This window comes from Phalacrocorax aristotelis, chromosome 1, assembly GCF_949628215.1.
Source record: "Phalacrocorax aristotelis chromosome 1, bGulAri2.1, whole genome shotgun sequence".
Classification (NCBI taxonomy): domain Eukaryota; kingdom Metazoa; phylum Chordata; class Aves; order Suliformes; family Phalacrocoracidae; genus Phalacrocorax; species Phalacrocorax aristotelis.
This window is the reverse complement of record NC_134276.1, coordinates 175,049,900-175,071,252: the sequence shown is the minus strand read 5'-3', so window position 1 is coordinate 175,071,252 and position 21,353 is coordinate 175,049,900. Positions and strand designations below refer to the sequence as shown.

The 21,353-nt window shown below is 40.2% G+C and overlaps 1 protein-coding gene across 3 annotated transcripts in view; it reads left to right on the top strand.

Annotated features, from left to right (window-relative positions):
- Nucleotides 1–21,353, top strand: part of SYT1 (synaptotagmin 1) — a 360,508-nt gene that overhangs the window by 279,592 nt on the left and 59,563 nt on the right. For all 3 annotated transcript variants that reach the window (XM_075080749.1, XM_075080747.1, XM_075080748.1), the window contains one exon: nucleotides 1,951–2,118. In XM_075080749.1, coding sequence (XP_074936850.1) covers nucleotides 1,951–2,118 — 168 coding nt within the window. The remainder of the gene's footprint in view (nucleotides 1–1,950; nucleotides 2,119–21,353) is intronic.

Sequence of the window (21,353 nt, the reverse complement as noted above, 5' to 3'; positions counted from 1 at the left end):
CTTCCCATCTCTCTCTTTGGCAGAGCTGCCCACCAGGCAGCCCAGGCCCATTTTGTTACCCCAGGGCACAGCTGTGAGCTGCCTGCCTTCCTCCCAAAGAAGGGCTAATGGGGATGAGATGTGTTACATTTCTGCTGTATTGCATCTTGAGCCCAGGACCTCATTCCTTCTCTTCTTTGGGTGGTTCCCAATATTAGTCCCGTTTTTACTTCTGTTTCCCAGGCGTCCATGGTACTGTTCCAGGGTGCAGGTGTCCATCAGGCTCCAGCTGTCCAAATTGTATACCTGCACTGTGCTGCCAAAAGGAAACTCAGATATCCTAGCTGGACTACACCAGTCTGGCAGAGAGAGGTGTTCCTCCCCAGGCCCAAAGTAGGATGTCTGGAGGAATGACACGTCTGTGCCAAGAAAACGCTCCTATACGTGTCCTTCTACTGAGGTCTCACCTGCATTAAGTCAAGAGGCCAAGTATCTCTGAGCAGAGCAGAAAGCAGGGAGGCGGAGAAATCCTTCACAAGAGCTAAGGACATCCTTGGTTGTTCTAAACAAAGCAGTAGGCTGAGGCTGCTTTAGAGGTAGTGACTGGAGGAAGCACTGCTGCTAGATCTTCATTAAAGATGAAAGTAGCTAAAATAAGCTTTACTGAGAGGAAGTTAATGATAAAAAAAGTAAATAATCATAAACATAGTCTTTTCATGCATTCCAAATGACCAGGATCCATTAAGTGGTATTGTAAGCTGATGGAGAAAGAAACTTTAGAACATTTCTCTTCCTGTTTTTGAGGCTGTGTAAAAATAAAAGTGAAATTATTTGGAATTTTGCCTTCCACATACATTTGCCTTCTACAGCTTTTTAGAAGCTACATATAATTTACAGAATCAAAATAGATTTTGCTATAGTATGTGCCACAATACACGACCACGTAGCCACTGAAACTATTGTACTCAGTAATGGAAGCTGGAGCTGAAGCTTCTTTTAAACATTATGTAACATGTTATGAAAAAATACTCATGTTATTAGTAAGTACTTTAAAAAGCAAGTGAAAGCCAAACAGTAACAAAAGACTACAGTCCTAGAGTTTAAACAGACCGGAACATACAGCGGTTAACACGGCCAATGATAATGCCATGCTTTCGTTTCTCTTTTTATATAGACAATTAATAGAGAAATGTGTACTGAAGCCTGTGGAATATATTCAAATTGACCAAGTGTTCAGTATAAATTCAAACAATTCCTAAATCAGACCTCTTCAGATAGCCACTCAAGTGTAGCTTACCTGAACTGCACATCTTCATCTGAATATTAAAAATGTGACTCATAAGCATCCTAACCCACAGCATCTGTCCAAAACACATCAGAACAGCTGGAGAATTAGTCAGAACTTGGCCTTCTGCCACCACAATTTCTAGCTGTACACTGTGACTTAGAAAGCACCTTAGTGTCTACAGTGTGAAAGGTATAATAATGAAAAATATGCCTTCCTAAGTAATAGTTAGTGGTACTGTAAGGGAACTATTTAGTGTCTAATTACTTTGTGTCAGATACAGTAAGCCGGTTCTGGTTTTTTCATCAGTCTGGGAGCTACCCATTTCTGAGTGATGACAGTTGATTTATTGAGGGAAAGACACCACTGTGTGAAAAGTTCATGTGTCTTCAGTGCAAATAATTGGGCTTCCTGTTTCAGTTTCATCACCCACAAAATGATTTGGAGTAGAATGAGAAAAAGCCATGGAGTGATGAGTGAGCTGCCACATTGTTCTATCGAGTGCCAGAGCCTGGTCGCAAAAAATACTGCGTCTGGTGACTCTGAAACAAATACACCTCATAATTTTCTCTGCAGTTCAGTTTACCTGAGATGACAGCTGATACGCCAAAGAAATAGATTTACATTGTAGTGGACTGACCTTTATTGTCTCCGATACAGAGTTTGTCATTTTCTCTTCTTTGCAGGTGCCATACTCCGAGCTGGGTGGAAAAACTTTAGTGATGGCAGTTTATGACTTTGATCGTTTCTCCAAACATGATATCATTGGGGAATATAAGGTTGCGATGAACACAGTGGACTTTGGTCATGTCACTGAGGAGTGGAGGGACTTGCAAAGTGCAGAGAAGGAAGAGGTAAGGAAAAGCACTCTGCTTTTTCCCCCGGGACACTTTTATCCTCAGCTAGAGAAACAGTCAAACTAGCAACAGCTTTTTGCCGAGACAGCTCCCATCTGTTATCAGCATTTCTCAGACTTACTTCACCTGATAAATTTTTGATAAGCATCTTTTCCAATATTCATTCAATGGTACATTCTCCTTTGCTAATCCTATTTTCAATCTTTTTGATACTTTATGCAACATATTAGGAAAGTTTTCATGAGTTTGACTTTTTCATTAATTGATGCCGTTTGGGTACATAGAATTTGCATTCAAATTATGAGAGTGGTGTGCATTTAGGCTACTTTGTGCCCCTAATCATTCTCAGTGTTTGCATCTCAAGGCATTTTATTGTGCTTGAAGACAATGGAAAGTTTTCATTGAAATACCTTACAGTTTTATTGAGCTACTATGCAATAATATCCATTGATTAGAATTATGCATTTGACAAAGACCTTGGAACGACACCTCACTCAAATATTAATCACCTTTTTATTTTCATCTCTGTGCCAACATCCTGTGGGTTCATTATTTAGTAGGTATAGTGCGACATGGACACAAGACACTTTTTTGGAAATATTTCCTCAATCAATTGTGCATCCTCTGAGGTTGTTCATACTGGCACATCCACCTTTTTATTTATTACAAGACCATTTTGTACTCAGTTTTACATGAGTTTTCCTTTTGATTGCTAGATAATATCTGCCCACTCATAATAGAGTGCACAGCATGCTTCAGTTCTCTGGTGGGAGAAGAAGGAATCTAAGTCTGAGTTTCTCATTGGCTAATTTAGCTAATAAGTTGCTTTGGATTCAAACCTTAGTTTCTGTAATTAAAAGGACAATCTTTGCATGAAATCTTTCCTTAATACAAGTGACAAAAACGTGAATATTGGATTTAGACTACAAGTTGTGAAAAATTCAGCAGATGTTAAGCCATGCAGCCTTCTCAGATTTAAAAAAATAGTAGACTTTGGTATTGCTTTTTGAGTGTTTGTTTTTAAAGACTGTATTTTCAGATGGCTTTCTTCTACTGCTTATTTATTTGAAAGCCACTGAGACTATTCTGGATGGCATTGTTTCATAGTGACAGCATTTGCAGGCCTCTCCTACTGCATGTGACATTGGTACCTGTGCTATATGGGGCACTTTTCTTCTACTCTTAGAGCTAAAGATGAAAATGGAAAAAAAGAGAAGAAGGAAGTTTGAAGTTCCCTGAGCTGTAAGGGTGTTAAAGGGCCTTAAAAAGCCTTGTTCCTTTAAGACCTCAGCATACCAGAAAGCTAGAAAAGTGAAATCGGAGTGTATTAATCCTTCCAAACTTTATTAAGTATCAAATTGGACTTTTATTGCACTACTGTGTGTGATAGCAAAGTGTTTCATGTTTTTCTGTTTCAAAACACACAAAATAAGCCAAATAGGTATTGGAACTTTACCTTCCTAGTATAACTTTAAGTTTTTAGAACATAAACAATGGTATCCACATATGTAGCTGACAGATAACATGGTATAGGTTAGTGTGGGGTTTCATCTATCTTGTGGCTTAGAACATTGCCTCTCGAGTTTTCTAGCTCATGTCCACAGTAAGACCTGACTCAGTTGCTTGGTTGCTTCATAAAGTTTATCTCTTGCTAATACAAAACAATGATAATGTTGCTTGAAATAGATATTGAACAGTGTGAGCTATTTCCAAAAATGAATTCTGACTTGGAAAGAACTTTTTATTAAAACAGAAGAGGGTAATTAAAATAAATAATTCTTAAAGTATTTGGATTTTAGAAGAGTATTACAAGAGCTTTGAATAGTTTGCAGTAGAGACGAAATCTAGGTTGTACCTTATTTGTGCCTTCAGAGCCCAAGTATGAGAGTGATGTTAGCTAGAAGAAAGTAGCTTTTCTTAGTTCCCATTTGAGCCTCTTCCCTCACCTTTCCTCAAATTTTAGGCTCTATATATGCAGAAAAAACATTGTCATTTGTGTAAAGTTTTTTGATAAGGCCTTTTTGAAGTTGCTACCAGCGCGTGGTTTTTTTTTTATTTATAAGAAGCTAGGCAATATGATCCTGTGAAAACATCATGAAAAACTGTGCTTACATCAACTCCCTAAATATTTTTTTCATAATACAGGAGGTGTCATGTTTCATTTTTGCATCTCTGTGCTCATAGACATGCAAGGTTTCCAATAAATATGGGAAAATATAATAACTTTGGTTAGTTGGGGCTTTGTTAATCTCAGTTTTCTATATAATAGTTGTAGCTTTTCCACAACAGCTCCTAAGCTTACGGTACAAATAAAAAATGACCTCACAGAAGCCAGTTACTCAAGATGTAGGTAAGCCAAGTATATTTAATCCAAAAGGTCTTCCCTTATTTTGGTCTGTTATCGGTCCTCTACTTCTATCATATCTGTTGAGCCTGATTCAAATAATTCCTTAGTCCAGTTTGGAAAAGAAACCTCTACGAAGATGATGATTCAATGATTTGGGAGCTGTGTTTCGCTTGAAATGTCATTCATATTTCCATATTTGACTACTGCCAAGTACCTCACCATCTTCAGTGTTCCGGCCCCTGCTCCACAGCAAAGATGCCAAACAAATTCTAGTACATTCTATGTGATAATAAATAGGGGACAGAGAGAGATGGGAGAGGTCCTATCTTCATAAACCTGTTATCAGCTGACACAGCAGATGTTGCAGGATTCACAGCAGATACAGCTGTGACCAAGATGTACCCTGGCTTCAGAATTAGCAAATACAGTACGGCGCATATGAAGGCTAATGTGATTTACCTAAGCCAGATGTGTGGCAATAGACACATGCTTGTATCCTGGTAGTGATCATGAACATGATATGGCAGTCTGGCTTACTAATTGTAAAAAACATGATAAAAATTGAATTAAAACCTAAGCAACTGGATTTCATCCAAAAATGTATGACAAATGTAATTCTATTACTACAAAAAAGCCTTTTGTAGACTACTCTGCATGTTATAATTGCATAATTAATTTGTCTCTGAGAAGCACATCTGTATATAGTCTGCAATAGTTGAGGAATGACATGTTTTATTTCTTTTTTTGCCCTTACAGCACTTAGGTAAGTTTGTCAGTTCTTAACAACCTAGCACTAATTAGAATTCTACATATGTTTGCAATTAAGCATCAGATGCCAAAACTATCCTTAATGTTTTCATTGTGAGCCCAAAACAAGATACACACCAAAGCCCATCAGTGGCAATAGACAGCAGTCACTTCGAAAGAACCATCTAGGTGGTATCAGTCAAACTGGATATAAAAATCTTATCTTTATTTCACTTTATGTAGAATTCAGTTGATGCACATCACAGAATATACAATTTAATGAACACTGCAATCATAGGGGGCAAAATCATTTTACGAGCAGTTACTCTTCTTTTTGCTCATAAAGCTCCTCTGTAATTTCCATCCTTTTTTCTAAATGGGCTTGAAATTGATGACAGGGGATGAAGGTTTAATGAAATATCTGAAGCTCTACCTCTCATGGCCCAGCCATTAGAATGGCATCTCTCTGCCACTGCATTCTCTTCTGGGAAAGGTCTTATTAATATATTTATGTTGGTGAAGTGCTTTGAAGGTACAAAACTTTAAGCAAGGATTTTGTATGACTGCCAGAGGGCCTTGGGAATGTATGAGTCTGTACAATGACTGCTAAATATTGGGGAGGCCACTACTAATGAGCTGCATACCTTGAATCTTTTTTCCCTGGCTGCTTTAAGCTCTGCTGTCCTTGTGAATATGCAGAGGTGATTTATCTAGCAGTCCTTCAGTCTCATGACTGAGAACATGGGAGGGAAGAGTGGTAGATACTGAAAGATTATTCACTTTTACCAAGTCTGACATATAATGGTTTGGGCACAGTGTTAAAAAACAGATGATAGGAGTTACTCCTCTGTGTCATCTACCAGATGTCACTGCCATTAACTTTATCTGAGTACACACTGCCTCCAATAACTGTTATCACTCCAGTACAGAAGGCCAGACAGACCTCTACTTTGCTCACAGCAGTGTGAATCAGACTGAGAGTCACCTTCTGCCTACTTCAACTGATTTCCCTCCAGACATTTTGTTATATTGGCACTTAAATTGAAAACCTGTTCTAGCAAACATTCCAAGAAATTTTAGGCAATATAAGGAAGAGCAGAAACAATTCTTTCCCTTGAAAGCAGTGGAGAAGCAGAGCCCTCATCCATGAGGAGGAGGATCTTCAACCTGCCAGCATCCACCACCAAGAGTTCTGCAGACCTCTTACAACTGCCATCAGATAAGACTCCATGCATTACCTGATGAGGCTTCTACCATGGATAGGTTACATGATGGATGCATGCTCATATCACAGTGGGTTGTGATCGGTATATTTTGGATGGAAATCTGCTGGAAAACACAAGAAAGATGGACAACAGCTTCTCTCCTACATGATGCACAATCCCAAGCAGGAGAGATGCTACAATACTGCCTTGCAGATTGCTAATATATAATTGATCCTGCAGCTGGGGAGTGAAAGACCAGTTCTGTGAAGCTTGACGTGCACTAGTCGTGCAGATTGTTCTTTCCTTCTTTTAAAACTAAAATTTGAAGGAAGGAGATGGAAAAGTGGGCCTGAAATTAGTATATTTAATACCTCAGTATGCTTCATAAAAGTTGGAGAGTGACGAAGTTAGTAAGCTGTCTAGTTTATTGAATCCTCAGCACTGAAACTTGCAGAGATTTGAGAGGAAAGGACATTTTTACAAATGTCACTGTCAAATCACAGCAGCAAATCACTGTCATTTTCTGTTATATCAGAGATGGACAGATGATCTAATAGACCTTTCCCATCCCTAATAATAACACTTAGTTCTTATATAGCTTTGCAGATAGCACTGTGCTTTGCAGAAGAAAGTATCATTATCCCTATGGAGATTCTGTCAGTGTGTCAGACAAATTTTAAAATGTGAGGTCTCCTTTATTTAGCTGCATATCATGTTGGATCACTATGTTTTCTGCATGCTGTTAAAGTTTTCTGAAGTTCACTTCACCTTGCACCCAGTTAAAACTTTAAAATGTTAAATACAAGGGTTTTTTAATTTTCAGATTTTGTGGCAAAGTTACATACAGTAAACGCACAATGTTGAACATACGTTCACCTAAGTGCACAATATTGAACATAAGTGCAACAGCTGTCTTGCAGAAGTACTGAATTTGATAGTGAGACAGGGAACAAAACAGAGGTTCTTAATATGAGGAAGATGGCTCAAGTTTGAGAATAAACAAGCCTGATTTGAAATTCTTCAGCAGTTAGTTGTTTTCAGCTTGAAATTGAAGATGTTGAGATCTTGTGATTTTAAAGGGAAAACCATATGACTCAAGCAGAGCAGTTACAGACCTGTTTCAGGCTATTAGAATGACACATTTCTTTTTTTCACCTTTGATACTCAAATTGCTGACAATCCCACTATATACCTTTGTTGAGTATTCTCTTTCTTAACTCCCTCTCTGGAAAAGACACCTACCTTAGGAGGTCAGAGGCTTTCTTGTGTTATAACAAAAAGAACGTAATTGGCTTACTTGAAATCAAAAGGGAACTTGTCTTGATTCATCTCAGACTGTCTGGCTTTGCAGATATTAAATTCAAATACAGAGGATAGTAGACAAGAAGGAGAAGTTCAGTGATAAATTCAGCTCTGCTGGGGCCCTTGTGTTTCTGGACAGTATTCATTCTGAGATCAGAAGAACTTGTGTTGCTTATTTGTCAAAAACATACTTACTATCATTGGACTTTCAGCTGTGGAGGAGCATCATGAGGTTAAACTGTGCTGACAAAGTAGATCCTACACTTGATGCAAAGCATCTAATGATCCATACACAAAATAATAATCATAGAATCATAGAATTGTTAAGGTTGGAAAATACCCTTAAGATCATCAGGTCCAACTACTAACCTATCACTGCCAAGTCCACCATTAAACCATATCCTCAAGCACCACGTCTACCCTTCTTTTAAATACCTCCAGGGATGGTGACTCGACCACCTCCCTGGGCAGCCTGTTCCAATGTTTGATAACCCTTCTGTCATGCTTTAGCCCCAGTCAGCAACCAAGCACCACGCAGCTGCTCGCTCACTCCCCCCTGGTGGGACGGGGGAGAGAATCGGAAGAGTGAAAGTGAGGTAACTCATGGTTTGAGATAAAGACAGTTTAATAGGTAAAGCAAAAGCTGCGCACAGAAGCAAAGCAAAACAAGGAATTCATTCACTACTTCCCATGGGCAGGCAGGTGTTCAGCCGTCTCCAGGAAAGCAGGGCTCCATCACGCGTAGCAGTTACTTGGGAAGGCAAACGCCATCACTCCAAATGTCCCCCTTCCTTCTTCTTCCCCAGCTTTATATACTGAGCATGACATCATATGGTATGGGATATCCCGTTGGTCAGTTTGGGTCAGCTGTCCTGGCTGTGTCTCCTCCCAGCTTCTTGTGCACCCGGCAGAGCTCGGGGAGCTGAAAAAGTCCTTGACCAGTGTAAGCGCTACTTAGCAACAACTAAAACATCTCCACGTTATCACCGCTGTTTCCAGCAAAAATCCAAAACATAGTCCCATACTAGCTACTACAAAGAAATTTAACTCTATCCCAGCTGAAACCAGGACACCTTCCAGTGAAGAATTTTTTTCTAACGTCCAACCTAAACTTCCCCTGGCGCAGCTTGAAGCCATTTCCTCTCGTTCTGTCGCTAGTGACATGGGAGAAGAGACCAGCACCCACTTGGCTACAGCCTCCTTTCAGGTAGTTGTAGAGAGCAATAAGCTCTCTCCTCAGCCTCCTCTTCTCCAGACTAAACAACCCCAGCTCCCTCAGCTGCTCCTCATAAGACCTGCTCTCCAGACCCTTCACCAGCTTCGTTGCCCTTCTCTGGACACGCTCCAGCACCTCAGTGTCCCTCTTGTAGTGAGGGGCCCAAAACTGAACACAGTACTCAAGGTGCGGCCTCACCAGTGCCGAATACAGGGGCACAATCACTTCCCTACTCCTGCTGGCCACACTATTCCCTGATACAAGCCAGGATGCCATTGGCCTTCTTGGCCACCTGGGCACACTGCTGGCTCATGTTCAGCTGTCTGTCAACCAACACCCCCAGGTCCTTCTCTGCCAGGCAGCTCTCCAGCCAGTCTTCCCCAAGCCTGTAGCGTTGCATGGGATTGTGACTGAAGTGCAGGACCCAGCACTTAGCCTTGTTGAGTCTCATACCATTGGCCCTGGCCCAACGATCTAGCCTGTCCAGGTCCCTCTGTAGGGCCTTCCTGCCCTCCAGCAGATCAACACTTCCACCCAACTTGGTGTCATCTGCAAACTTACTGAGGGCACACTCAATCCTCTCATCCAGATCATCAGTGAAGATATTGAACAGGACTGGCCCCAACCCTGAGCCTGGGGAACACCACTCATGACTGGCCACCAGCTGGATTTGACTCCATTCACCACCACTCTTTGGGCTCGGCCATCCAGCCAGTTTTTAACCCAGCGCAGAGTGCACTTGTCCAAGCCGTGAGCAGCCAGCTTCTCCAGGAGAATGCTGTGGGAGACAGTGTCAAAGGCCTCACTAAAGTCCAATTAGAAAGTGTCCACAGCCTTTCCATGATCCACTAAACGGGTCACCTTATCATAGAAGGAGACCAGGTTAGTGAGGCAGGACCTCCCTTTCATAAACCCACGCTGGCTGAGCCCAATCCCCTGGTGTCCCACGCATGCCGCGTATTGGCATTCAATATTTATATTAATGTTGATTCTAGACAAAGCATATTCTGAAAGACCTTTTAGGAAGTTACAGAGAAAGAGTAGTGGAGAATTCCCCATCTCTGCCCCTTAAAATTATTTTGTGGGGTTTTTATTTCTCAAGTATAGGATATTTCAAAATGAAGGAGAGAGTCCAGACCAGCCAAGGAGTTCAACAGCACTGGACTTGGATGTTAAATATACATTGGCATTTGGAAAGCAATGTTCTGAGTCATGTTTTCATAGGCTTTTGAGAAAGATGCTGAGAGGGATCAAAATCGTCTTAGAGTTCTTCTTTAAAGGACTTAAGCAGAATTTATATCACTTAGATGCTGGAAGTATTCTCCATGTACCTGCAAGTGATTCATTCACATAGCTGATGTATCAGTCATTAGCATGGATTGAAGTATATTTCAAGGGGAAGGTGCTAAAGCTATGCTATGAAGAGATCTTTTGGACAGAAGCTGCCGAATTCATTCCAGGGAATTCAGCTATAATCGCAGACTACTCCGAGTTATAAAGCTCTGTAATCTGGGAGGGATTGCAAATGCATCTGCAGAATCAGCTGATTGGTGTAAAAGGACCTCGGAACACACTATGTATGTGAAATTTTCCTGCATTGTTCTCCACCCAGACTTTCATGTACTTACTTACTTTTCTGGCTACCAGCATCAGTGAATGCATTACCCAGAGGCAGAAGTTGCATTTCTCTCTGGAATTCTAGGCAGAAGCTTTGCACTAGTCCAGGGTAATACCTTATTTCCCTTTCTCCCCTCCCTTTGCAAACCGACAGTGAAAAAAATCGTTATCTGATTGCTGTTACAAACCAGGATCAGAAGCTAAGGGAAGCTGTCAGATGACTGTATCAAAATACTCCATCATAAGTGTCATCAGAAGGACCTTCAGAACAGAGACCAGTGTTTTAACAGTCACAAGAAAAGAGCAGCTCTCACAAAGAAGCCCACAGCTTTTTCACTAAAAGGTTGAGGCATAGTATGCCACTCTACTCTCCTCACTTTGTTGTGCCCACTCCAAGCAGAAGTAAAAGATCTTGGTTTCCAGAAGCATCAGAGAAACATGTATTTTTTAAAAGGTTAAAGACAAAGATTTAGAAATAGTGGTCCGAGAAAGAAATGGATTAGTCATTTTCTTCCATTTCTTCCTCTGTCAGCTCTTAAACACCAATTTAGACCATGTCCGGGATTACCATAGTAACCATTTAACCTCTTTTCAGAGTCTGTTGTGTTTCAGTTTAGTTCAACAATGAGCTTAACTGGCATTTGAAGCACTTTGCATTGTACCTGTGACAGGAATTAGCACCAAATGCCCTTATTTTAGAGAAATAACAGTTAGAATCTAGAACATAATATTTTATTTTCAGTTTTGTGGTATTAAGCTTTTATTGTCTTTATGCTAATATTTTTCAGAGGTAGAGTACATAAATTTAGGATGTGGTACCAGGTCTTATTTCTAGATTAAATAGATGACAGACAGCGCTAACTCATTCCCAGAGTTGCCTGTTCGATTGTATCATAAAACTCAGCCTTCCACCAAAGGCCAAAGAAATTCCTCACATTGGCCGATGCTCTCTCAGTGTGTCACAGGTGAGGCAGCTGGGTAGTTTTAGTGCAACCAACCCTGTACCTCTTTCCTCTTTCTTTTCTGTGGCCTTCTGCAGCTTACCCTGTGATTGTTATCATCATAACTGGAGAAACACTCAGGACATGATGACTTAAATTAGATTCTAAAAACCTTTGGAACAACATAGCCTTTCTCTCTTGTTCATGTCTAATTCAGCCTGGCCAGGATGCAGTTGTACAAAATAATAACTTGCAGAAAAAGCCCTTTTCATAGAATATCTCTGTTTCTGCATTTTTTGCATTCTTCCCTTGTAGGTTAATGGAGAACTGACGTATCCAATTTTTAAGATCTTGCAGTCTATGACATACACACAGTTCTTTTTGAAGGACTGATTATGGCTAGTCTTTCATTTTCAATCACACAGATAGATCAAAGCAAATATTATTATGTGTGTATGCTCATAGGTAACCACATCATACGTAAGATTTAAAGAGATTAACATGATAGGTGTAAATGCTTTTCTGTACCTTATCTGAGTATGAACATTTGTAATGTTGGTGCTATAGAGTTAAAATTTTTTTAAACTCTCTGTCATCTAATAGTGAGGAATTTTACTTCAAGAATGATGCCACTGTCTAAAGATGAAACCATTTCTCCTCTCTGTCTCTCTCCAGACTTCTACAGCACTGACCACACAAAGGGAAAAAAATCATAAAATGCTGACTGATCTCTCAGTTTCTTATTCTTTTAAGTTTTTTCTTTTTTTTTAACTTTTACCATCATTCTGCACATCTGAGTGAGTCAGTTAATAATTAAGCTGCACGTTTTAGCCCCCATGGTCTAAAGTTGCTGTTGGCTTTTAGTATCTATGTTGACCAGAGATCAAAATTCTGTGAGTCATTCTACCTCCTCGCTTCTCAACATATTCTCACTCTGTGTGTATGTAAGATGTAGACCTGAGTATGGAGCAGAAGTACACCTTTTTTTTTATGATGCATCTCCTGTGATGGAAGCTTTTGTGCAGACTTTAATAGTTTTGTGAGCAGCCTTTAATTACATTAACTGGGACTTTTTGTTTCAGATGGCTGCCTGGCTGGCTTCCTTGCTAGATGGATGGAGCGGTACTGTAGTTGCTCTGTCCTTTCCACTGACAGAGTTTCCAGAGTAGGATTTTTTTCTGTGGAGGACTTCAGTACAGTTACTGCCACGGAATTACTTCTCCTGCTGTCCACTTAGAGCAGAACACAACTCACTTTAAGCTACAATTGTCAGTGCACTGATTAAATTCATTTCTGATCTCCTTTTTGAACCCAGATATTGCCTGTGCATGCTTCTTACTGGCCAAGCAGTAGATGAAGAGAAATACCTGAAACTGAATCCAGCGACACAGAGGCCAAGACATTTTCCTTGAGCATTATGTCTGCAATTACAACTATAGAAATAGTGCCAAAGGCAGGAGTTTCCAAACTAGCAGTGAGAGAGTTCAAAGTGGTATGTTATTGCTGCTTGATCAGCTGGATGCATTCTCCTACAACAGAACAGAAGTAGGAGTTACTGCTACTTCCACCGTCATTGATAATGGCAACTAAATTTGGGAACCATTCTCTAGTGCCTTTTTCCACTTGTGGCTGACCTTGAGTTCAAATCTCTTCTTCTTAGATAGAGAACTTGCCATAAAATTCTAACCTGAGTCATTCCCTAGATGCTTACCATTTTGTGGGGGTTATAACTTGCTTTTGATGCCACCGGTGTAGAGCATGGCACTGCAGCTTCTCAGTGATATGGATGGCAGTGCAGAAAGCACCTGAGCTTCCCATTAGATCATTAACCAATTTCAGGTGCTACTTGAATTGCTTCTGGTAATCCTCGGAGCTGCTGGATTGTCTGGAACCCAGTTATTTTACTTTTGGTTTTCCATATCTTCTTCAGTAACAGTGAAAATTAACAGGAGGATCTCTGTTGGTGAGTGGAGCTCAGGCTTCAAGACTGGCAGTAGCTCATTTTCATCTGAGTGCCCTGAGGTCTGCAGCTGACATCACCTGTCTGTTAATGCCCAGCCCAGAATTAGATAACAGCGGATTATGCTGAAAGTGGTTTTATTCATTCAGAATTTCACATTAATCAGTCAGGCCAAACATTAATTTTCTGTGATGTTTTAGAGCAGACACATTTTCCAGGAGATGTGGGACATCTGAATTAATTTTGATTACTCTAATTTCTTTTTCTTGTACTTATTGTACAAAAAATAGGTACAACTATTACAATTCTGTGACACAAAGTAAGAGCTGTGGTTCTTCCACAGCACAAGAGGGCAAACTGCATCCTGGGGTACATCAAACACAGCATAACCACCCGGTCAAAACAGGTGATTATTCCATTGTATTCAGCGTTGGTGCGGTCTCACCTGCAGTACTGTGTGCAGTTCTGGGCCCCACAATTTAAGAAGGCTGTGAAGATCCTTGAATGTGTCCAGAGGAGGGCAACAAAGCTGATGAAAGGGCTGGAAGGCGTGTCCTATGAGGAGCGGCTGACGACTTTGGATTTGTCTAGTTTGGAGAAAAGGAGGCTGAGGGGCGACCTCATTGCTCTCTACAGCTTCCTGAGGAGGGGAAGGGGAGAGGGAGGTGCTGATTTCTTCTCCCTGGTATCCAGTGATAGGGCTTATGGGAATGGTTCAAAGCTGCTCTAGGGGAGGTATAGACTGGACATTAGAAAGCATTTCTTTACCAAGAGGGTGGTCAAACACTGGAACAGGCTTCCTAGAGAGGTGGTCAATGGCCCGAGCCCATCAGTGTTTAAAAGGCATTTGGACAATGATCTTAATAATGTGCTTGAACTATTGGTCAGCCCTGCAGTGGTCAGGCAGTTGGACTAGAAATCTGCTGTAGTTCCCTGCCAATGAAAATATTCTATTGCCTATCATGAAACTAGCTGTTAATCTGCCTCAAGCACAATAAGGCATATACAGCTGTGAATATCTTGTGTATAAACATCAGGACATGCTCCTTAGACTTTTAGCCTTGGGTTCATTGCCAGAAGGCACCACTATATAAGCTCTTACAGCTTGCTGACGATGAAAGGTCTTTAAATCTGATCTATTTTATTTGCATTGAGCCTAGACTAGCTAACATTAAAAAATTTTTTCTGCAAAAAAATCTCCCATTTCAAAAACCTTTGTTTTGTTTAGAATTACTACTATTTCCTATCAAATTGGGTATTTTTCTAAAAGAGGTGAGATTGTCTGCCCTAAATCTGAAGGACTCCTAGATCTTCAAGGAACAGTTTAAAGAACTTCCTGTAATCTAACACAGTCTAGGAAACAGGCAGCGTCCAGGAGATAGTAGTGCTCCCTCTCTGCCAAGTTGGGAAGAAGGTGGCACAAAGAAGCCCCCTTTCAAACTTGAAAGTTAGACCTTGCTTGGTTTTGGAATAAGGAGCTAGAAACCCTCTGAGTCTCAGCCTACGGCATTTTGTCCTGGCTGCATGGCCATAGACTGCAAACTCTGAAAGCTCAGGTTTCCTCATGGCATCCTGACTTTCAGCATTGTCCTGCATGTTTTTAATGGAAGTTCAGCTAAACCAAGTCTCCTGAGACACATTTTAATATAATCTAATCAGAATTTTGTGGAAATTCCACTGGAAAATTCTGCATGAGATCTTACTGACAAAGGTTACAAAGAGAAGACTGCTGACAGTAGACCAGTGTTCATTACAGGCAGCTTTGCACCTCTGCCGGAAAATTCTTAGAGGGTTTTCAAACCCAAAGAGGTTGCAAGTTACTGATTTTAAGGCATCAGTAGATGGAGAAAATAACACATCCATTATAGCTTCAGCAGTTACTCTCTTTGTGAAAAATGTGTACTTTATTTGTTATTTGGATCTTACTGGATTCTACTCCAAGTCATTGATTCTTGTTATGCCCTTCTTCAGTAGATCTAAGCCATTTAATACATGATGCTTCCTTTTCTCTACAGTACTTATGCACTGTAATCAAGTCACTTCCAATCCTCTTTTCAGAAAGCTGCAGAAATTAATCTTTTATGTTTTTCACAATCAGGCTTTTTCTCCCATTTTTCCAATGAGTTGTGACTTTTCACCTTCTTCGTAGTTTTCAGCATCTTTAAAAAAAATATGTGTATACAAGGACTGTGTGCAGTATACTTATATCTCTGCCAGACAGGCAAAGTCACCAGCTACTTCCGCTCACTTCTACTATTGAGTGTTTTGCAGTGTTACGCTAGCAGTTCATAGACTGTAGCTTATGACCCTAAGTCCTCAGCAGGAGACCCTGCCTTGTAACATGTAGTTCCTGAGTCAGTAGATACTTATAAATAGTCTTGAGTTCTTTGTCTTAGGATGTAGAATTTTTGCTTTTGGCTGTATGAAAATGTACTCTGTGTGACTTGTTATAGCTAAGTGATTTAGCATTTTCTCTCTGATCAACCTGTTGCATTACTATTTACTATTACGTTAATTCTTGTATCACCTGCTTACTTGATCAGCAGACATGTCTTCCACATCTATAAAAGCAGCAGTACACCTTGAACAGAAAAAAAAAAAGAATTTTGCATGTTTTCTTCATCAAATTTACAGTCTTATCAAAGAGTGAATCTGGGTTTAGTTGAAAAAACCTATTTTCCATAAAACCATGTGACTTCACATTCATTATATTCCAGATCCTTTAAACCATCATTAATGCAAACTTTTATGAGTCCTTCCTTTGTTTCATCTGGGTTTGATAAAAGGCAAATGGCTGATAGATATCACCTTCATCCCATGTGGCCTTTTGTTGAGTAAGATGGGCATAACATTAGCACTGTTCCATCTTCTGGAATTTCCCCTGTGGTCTAAGATTTATTAAAAATGAACATCACTGAGCCAGAGAACTCCTGGTAAGTACAGTCTTCTTTCCTATAGATGACTGCAATGACCTCTTTCTTTTTGCTGAAGAGATTAATGAAATTGAGTGTGTGGTACTGATTGCTATGATGACCTTTGGTGAGTTGTCTCGTCGTCCTAAAGAATGTGTTAAGACAGTTTTTCAAAGTGAAATAGGCAGGGGAAGCAGAGTAATAAAATAGGTTCTTGGCAGTATGTATTTATCCAAAAACTCGAATATATTTCAGTAGTTTCATAAAAATATATTTTTGAATGCTTAGTTTAAGAAGTGGGTATGAGCTTGGTAAGGGTAAAATTAATAGATTTGAACATATAGCACTAGTTAGAAGGAACATATTCTTGAGCTGAGCACAAATATTTAATGAGCTGAACTTAAAACTTACAGTGCAAGAGACTATAGAAGTAAGGATATATTAGATTCTTCATTTCAACTGGAACCACAGACAAAAACATTGAAATTATCTGAGAAGGTATTTTACATATGTCTGACTTGCCTGAAACTAGGAAGCACTAGAACAAGAGCGCCTCTGAGCTTTTCTGAGTGTTTTCAGCTTGTATCTTTTCCAGCTGCATATCCTTTACCCCATCTCATATTTTTTGGGAAGGTTTGATGCTCTAGAAGAAACACCATCACAAAAATTAGTAAAAGAGGACAATGTAAGAAAACTTTCCAAATGGAGAGCAACAATATAGAAAGGGATTTCAAATCCTGCCTGTGCTTGTAGCACAGAAGCAGTGGATAGAAGTAAAAGATGACATTGACTTGGGTGAGTCTTCTTCATCTTGACAAATTACAGGTGGAGAGCTGTCTTGTCATAGGACTTCACTTATCAGCAGTTCACATACATCAGTTGTCTGTGGTTTTCTCGTTAGCAAATCCAGTTCCTTTCCAGCTTGCTGTGCAGTCCCCTAGTTTGCAGCCCTTCTAGGCCACCCCTGTGGCTGCAGTGCAGTGAGGATCCTGACTTGCCTGTATGGCTGCGTTGTCTTCTTGTAAAAATAAAGGTACAAGCTGCTTTTGGCCCAGAAGCGTGTTGCATCCTGCCCTGGGAGCAGGTGGGGCACAGTAAGAAAGCTTCTGTAAATTTAATTGAAACCAGTGGCTGAAAGAGGATAGGTGCTCAGATTCTTACCCTGTTCAGAGAAACCCTTAAGCATGTGCCAGGTCCTCATGTGTTCTGTTTGTCTTGCCACTAGCTAACCAGCAAGTTTCTACTCGTAAGACAACCACATCACATACTTTCTCTTGCCTAATTGCCAATTCAGGAGATTTTGGAGGAGGCTGCTGTATTTTGTGGGATTTGTGATTGGGGTCGTGGAAGGGAGCTGGAGGTAGTGCTGGGGGATATTATGGAGGAACATGAAAGCTGAACTGGTGTTACAGCAAGCAAGAGATGAGAGAAAGGAGGACATAGATCTGCAGGAGGTGAGTGAACCAGGCTGTGTTAGTGTCACTGCAAAAGGAACCATTTATTTATAATGTAGCTGGTGGGTTGACCTTGGCTTCATGCCAGGTGCCACCAAGCTGCTCTATCACTCCCCTCCTCAGCAGGATGGGGGGCAGGGAGAAAATGAAGTGGAAAAAAGACCTTGTGGGTCAAGACAAAGGCAGTTTAATAAAAGCAAAAACAAAGGCTGTGCACAAAAGCAAAAGGAAAACAAAGATTTTGTTCTCTGCTTCCCATCAGCAGGGGATGTCCAGCCACTTCCCAGGAAGCAGGGCTTCAGTATACATAGTGGATGCTCCAGAAGACAAATATCATAAATAATGAATGCCCCCCACCCTTTCTCTTAGCTTTTATTGCTGAGCGGACATCATATGGCATGGATCATCTCTTTGGTCAGTCAGAGCCAGCTGTCCTGGCTGTGCCCACCCCCAAGACCTTGCCCAGCCCGGCCTGCTGGTGAAGGGGGGAAATGTTGGAGAGAGAGCCTTGGTGCTGTGCAAGCGCTGCTCAGCAGTACCCAAAGCACTGGTGTGTTATCAACACCTTTCTAGCTACCAATACAAAGCACAGCATGATGAAGGCTATGGGGAAAGCAAGACCCAGAACAGACTGGTACAAGGTGCAAGGTCTTTTTTGTCTTGCTAGTTTGTTACAGAGGAAAGCGAAGAGGTTCTTGCAGTACAAATGGAAATACATTGTATGGTTTCAGTAATGGAGACATTGAATTCACCTGATAGCCTTTCCCTGGGGCTGTTGAATTTCAGCAGAATTTACCAGCAGCTGTAGCCATAGCATTCCATCATGACAATCGTTCCCACCTACTGGTTTGTTTAATCTGTTTGTTCTGTCTTTCATTAACTGATAATGTATGGTCATCGTAGCAAAACTCTGTTCATGCCAGGTTTTTAATACACTACCACATCCAGTGGTACATCTTACAAGTAAGAAATCGGTAATTGATTTGATTCTTAATTACAGTTCTCTGCTGTCTACGATCCTTCTTCGGGTGTATGCTGTAATTTCAGTCCATAATGTAAAGTTTTGGAGTCAATTGCTTTTAGAAACTGAGATACTCTTGGTAGTGGAAACTACATTAACTAAGCATTAAGGTGCCCATACTTACTACAAGAGATGTTTTCAAATCAAACAAGAGTACTGTACTGTGGCTTCCTGTACCCTATCACAGGAGGACAAGGATTTTCTGTGAAGTGACAGCTATGCACATATAATATTCTAATAATTATGGAAAAGCTTTGTGATTTGTCTTCTTAGAGTGTCTGATAAGGCAAAAAACCCTAATCTTTCAAATGTATTACATTTCCTTTCAATGTTGTACTTATACTACTCACTAGAAGACCAGCCTTGTGACATGCTATAGTTAATAAGTTTTCCATGCTGTCAAAAGTAATAATATTAATGTGCCATTCAGTTAAATTAATTTTGTTTTGTGCACTGGCCTGCATAAATGTGAGTGACATTTAGAAATATGATCAGGCAGAAGCTGAGGAGAAGCCAAGTGGCAAAATAAAGCGAGATTCAATCATTAAAGCAGAGCAGCCAGCTGCAAGCATTTGTGGGTAGGCAGAGCTACAGAAAAGCAGGCTATGATGTTCAGGCATATATGTTTCTTTTAATTCACGCCTCCCTTTCTCGTTTATTTAAGAAATTCATTTTCTTCTTGTTTAATTAAGAACTCAGTATGTTTGGTAGCATGGTCTCTTGTTTGGAAATCAAAGAGTGCGTTTCTGTTAATCTTTGATTTCAAGTGCCTTCAGCCACAGCGTTTCTCATTTTGCAAGAGGAAGCTGATTGTAATGCTTTTAAACTGATGACCATGAAGTGTCATTTTCTACTAATAATAACAGTGTTTTCTCTTCCCATTTCCTCTGCTTTTCAGAAAGCAGTAATAGAAGTGCTTTCTCTACACAGTTAAAAATGTAATGAAGAGGACTAAAAGGAGGAAGCTGACAAAATCTGACTTGTTAATTTTTTAATAACATTGGCTGGTTCAAATTATTGCCCAGCTTGCTTTCCAGTCAGATTTACCATTGCGTTGTAGAATATTACATAATTGGGGCAGTTAAAAGAAATGCAACCTACTACCTTTCTATATATATACTGCAATAAGAACACAGAGATTTGTGAATAATTTCCATGTTGAGTAGTGCTGTTCAGAGGGGGGGGAAAAAAAGTAGATTTTCTTTCCACAGAAAGATCCTGCCAGGTCTGTTCCTTTTAAGCAAAGGTAAAAAGTAGTGCTGGCATACAGAAGTTGTATTACAAAGCAGTCAGAGAGTAGGACTGTAGTAGGAAAATCATTCAAAAGGAATATGCAATTAAACCATTTCTTTTGGCTCTTCCTCAGTCCTACTTTATACCATGACTGTATCCCTACAGATACCACCTCCTGATACCTTTAATAAATTCACTTCATCTGAAAGATTGTTCCCTGTCTGCCCTAAAACTTCTCCCTTTTAAAACTTACCTCATGGACCTTTGCTTCTATTTCTGTTCTCTCTTCACCTAGAATCAGTCTCCTTTCCAGCTCTTCTTTAGCCCGTTGCCACTGCTAATCCCTTTTTTACAGCATCTGAAACAAGCCCTCTGGATCTTTGCCTCAAGAACCCTCTGTTTCTTCCAAGATCTCCTGCTTTGCATCTTAATTTACTTGTTATGTGGCTTGTTACATTAACAGGAGCTTCCTTTATGGCCAAGTTTGCACATTTGAAAAGGGTATAACCTGTGAAAATAGTTCTGAAATAATATTAGTAAAAGCAAACAGGAGAGACTTTGGATCACAGACACGCTATACTTCCATTTTGTAAGACAAGTGGGTTATTCCTGTGAATAAAAACTCATCCTTGAATAACAAAACACACAGTAGGACATAATCTGTACATGTTCTATTGTTTGAAAATATTTTCTTCAAAAGTGCAGTAGGTACAGTCGTGAAGAAGGTTCTTCCTTCTCTCCAGAGGCATTTAGTACCTATTTACTCCTAGCTGTATAACAGCATGGCTGCTCTGTTCATGGGCATGAAATTCTTTTAGACAGCAAAGGAATTACTCTGCTTGACAGATTAATGGTTTAGTTGTTAAAGTCCTGAAGTTTATATTGACTGGGTTTATAGTTAACATTTTGCAAGTCTGAAATAGCTACTTCTGTAATAAGCCTTTTGATTTAAAAGGCTGGGGAGAACTCTGCCTCTCCTATTTGCTCTCAATACTTTATCCCAAAAGTACTTCATGGTCTTTGCAGTTCAGTGGCACTTGGTGTGTGTAGGTATCCATGTGATAGTCTCCAGAAGTGCTATAATAATGGGCTGACACATTAGCTCCAGCTTTTTTTTCTCTTTCGGGTTCTCCTTTATCTTTCTCTGCTGCACCATCTATTTCTAGCCTATTTATGCAAACTGGTTTTAAAAGCTTCTTACTCACTTCCCACTCCTTTGCCTAACTGTGGGAGAATCATCTGTGTATTTTGGGGTCATCTGGTGCCTGATTTGCAAG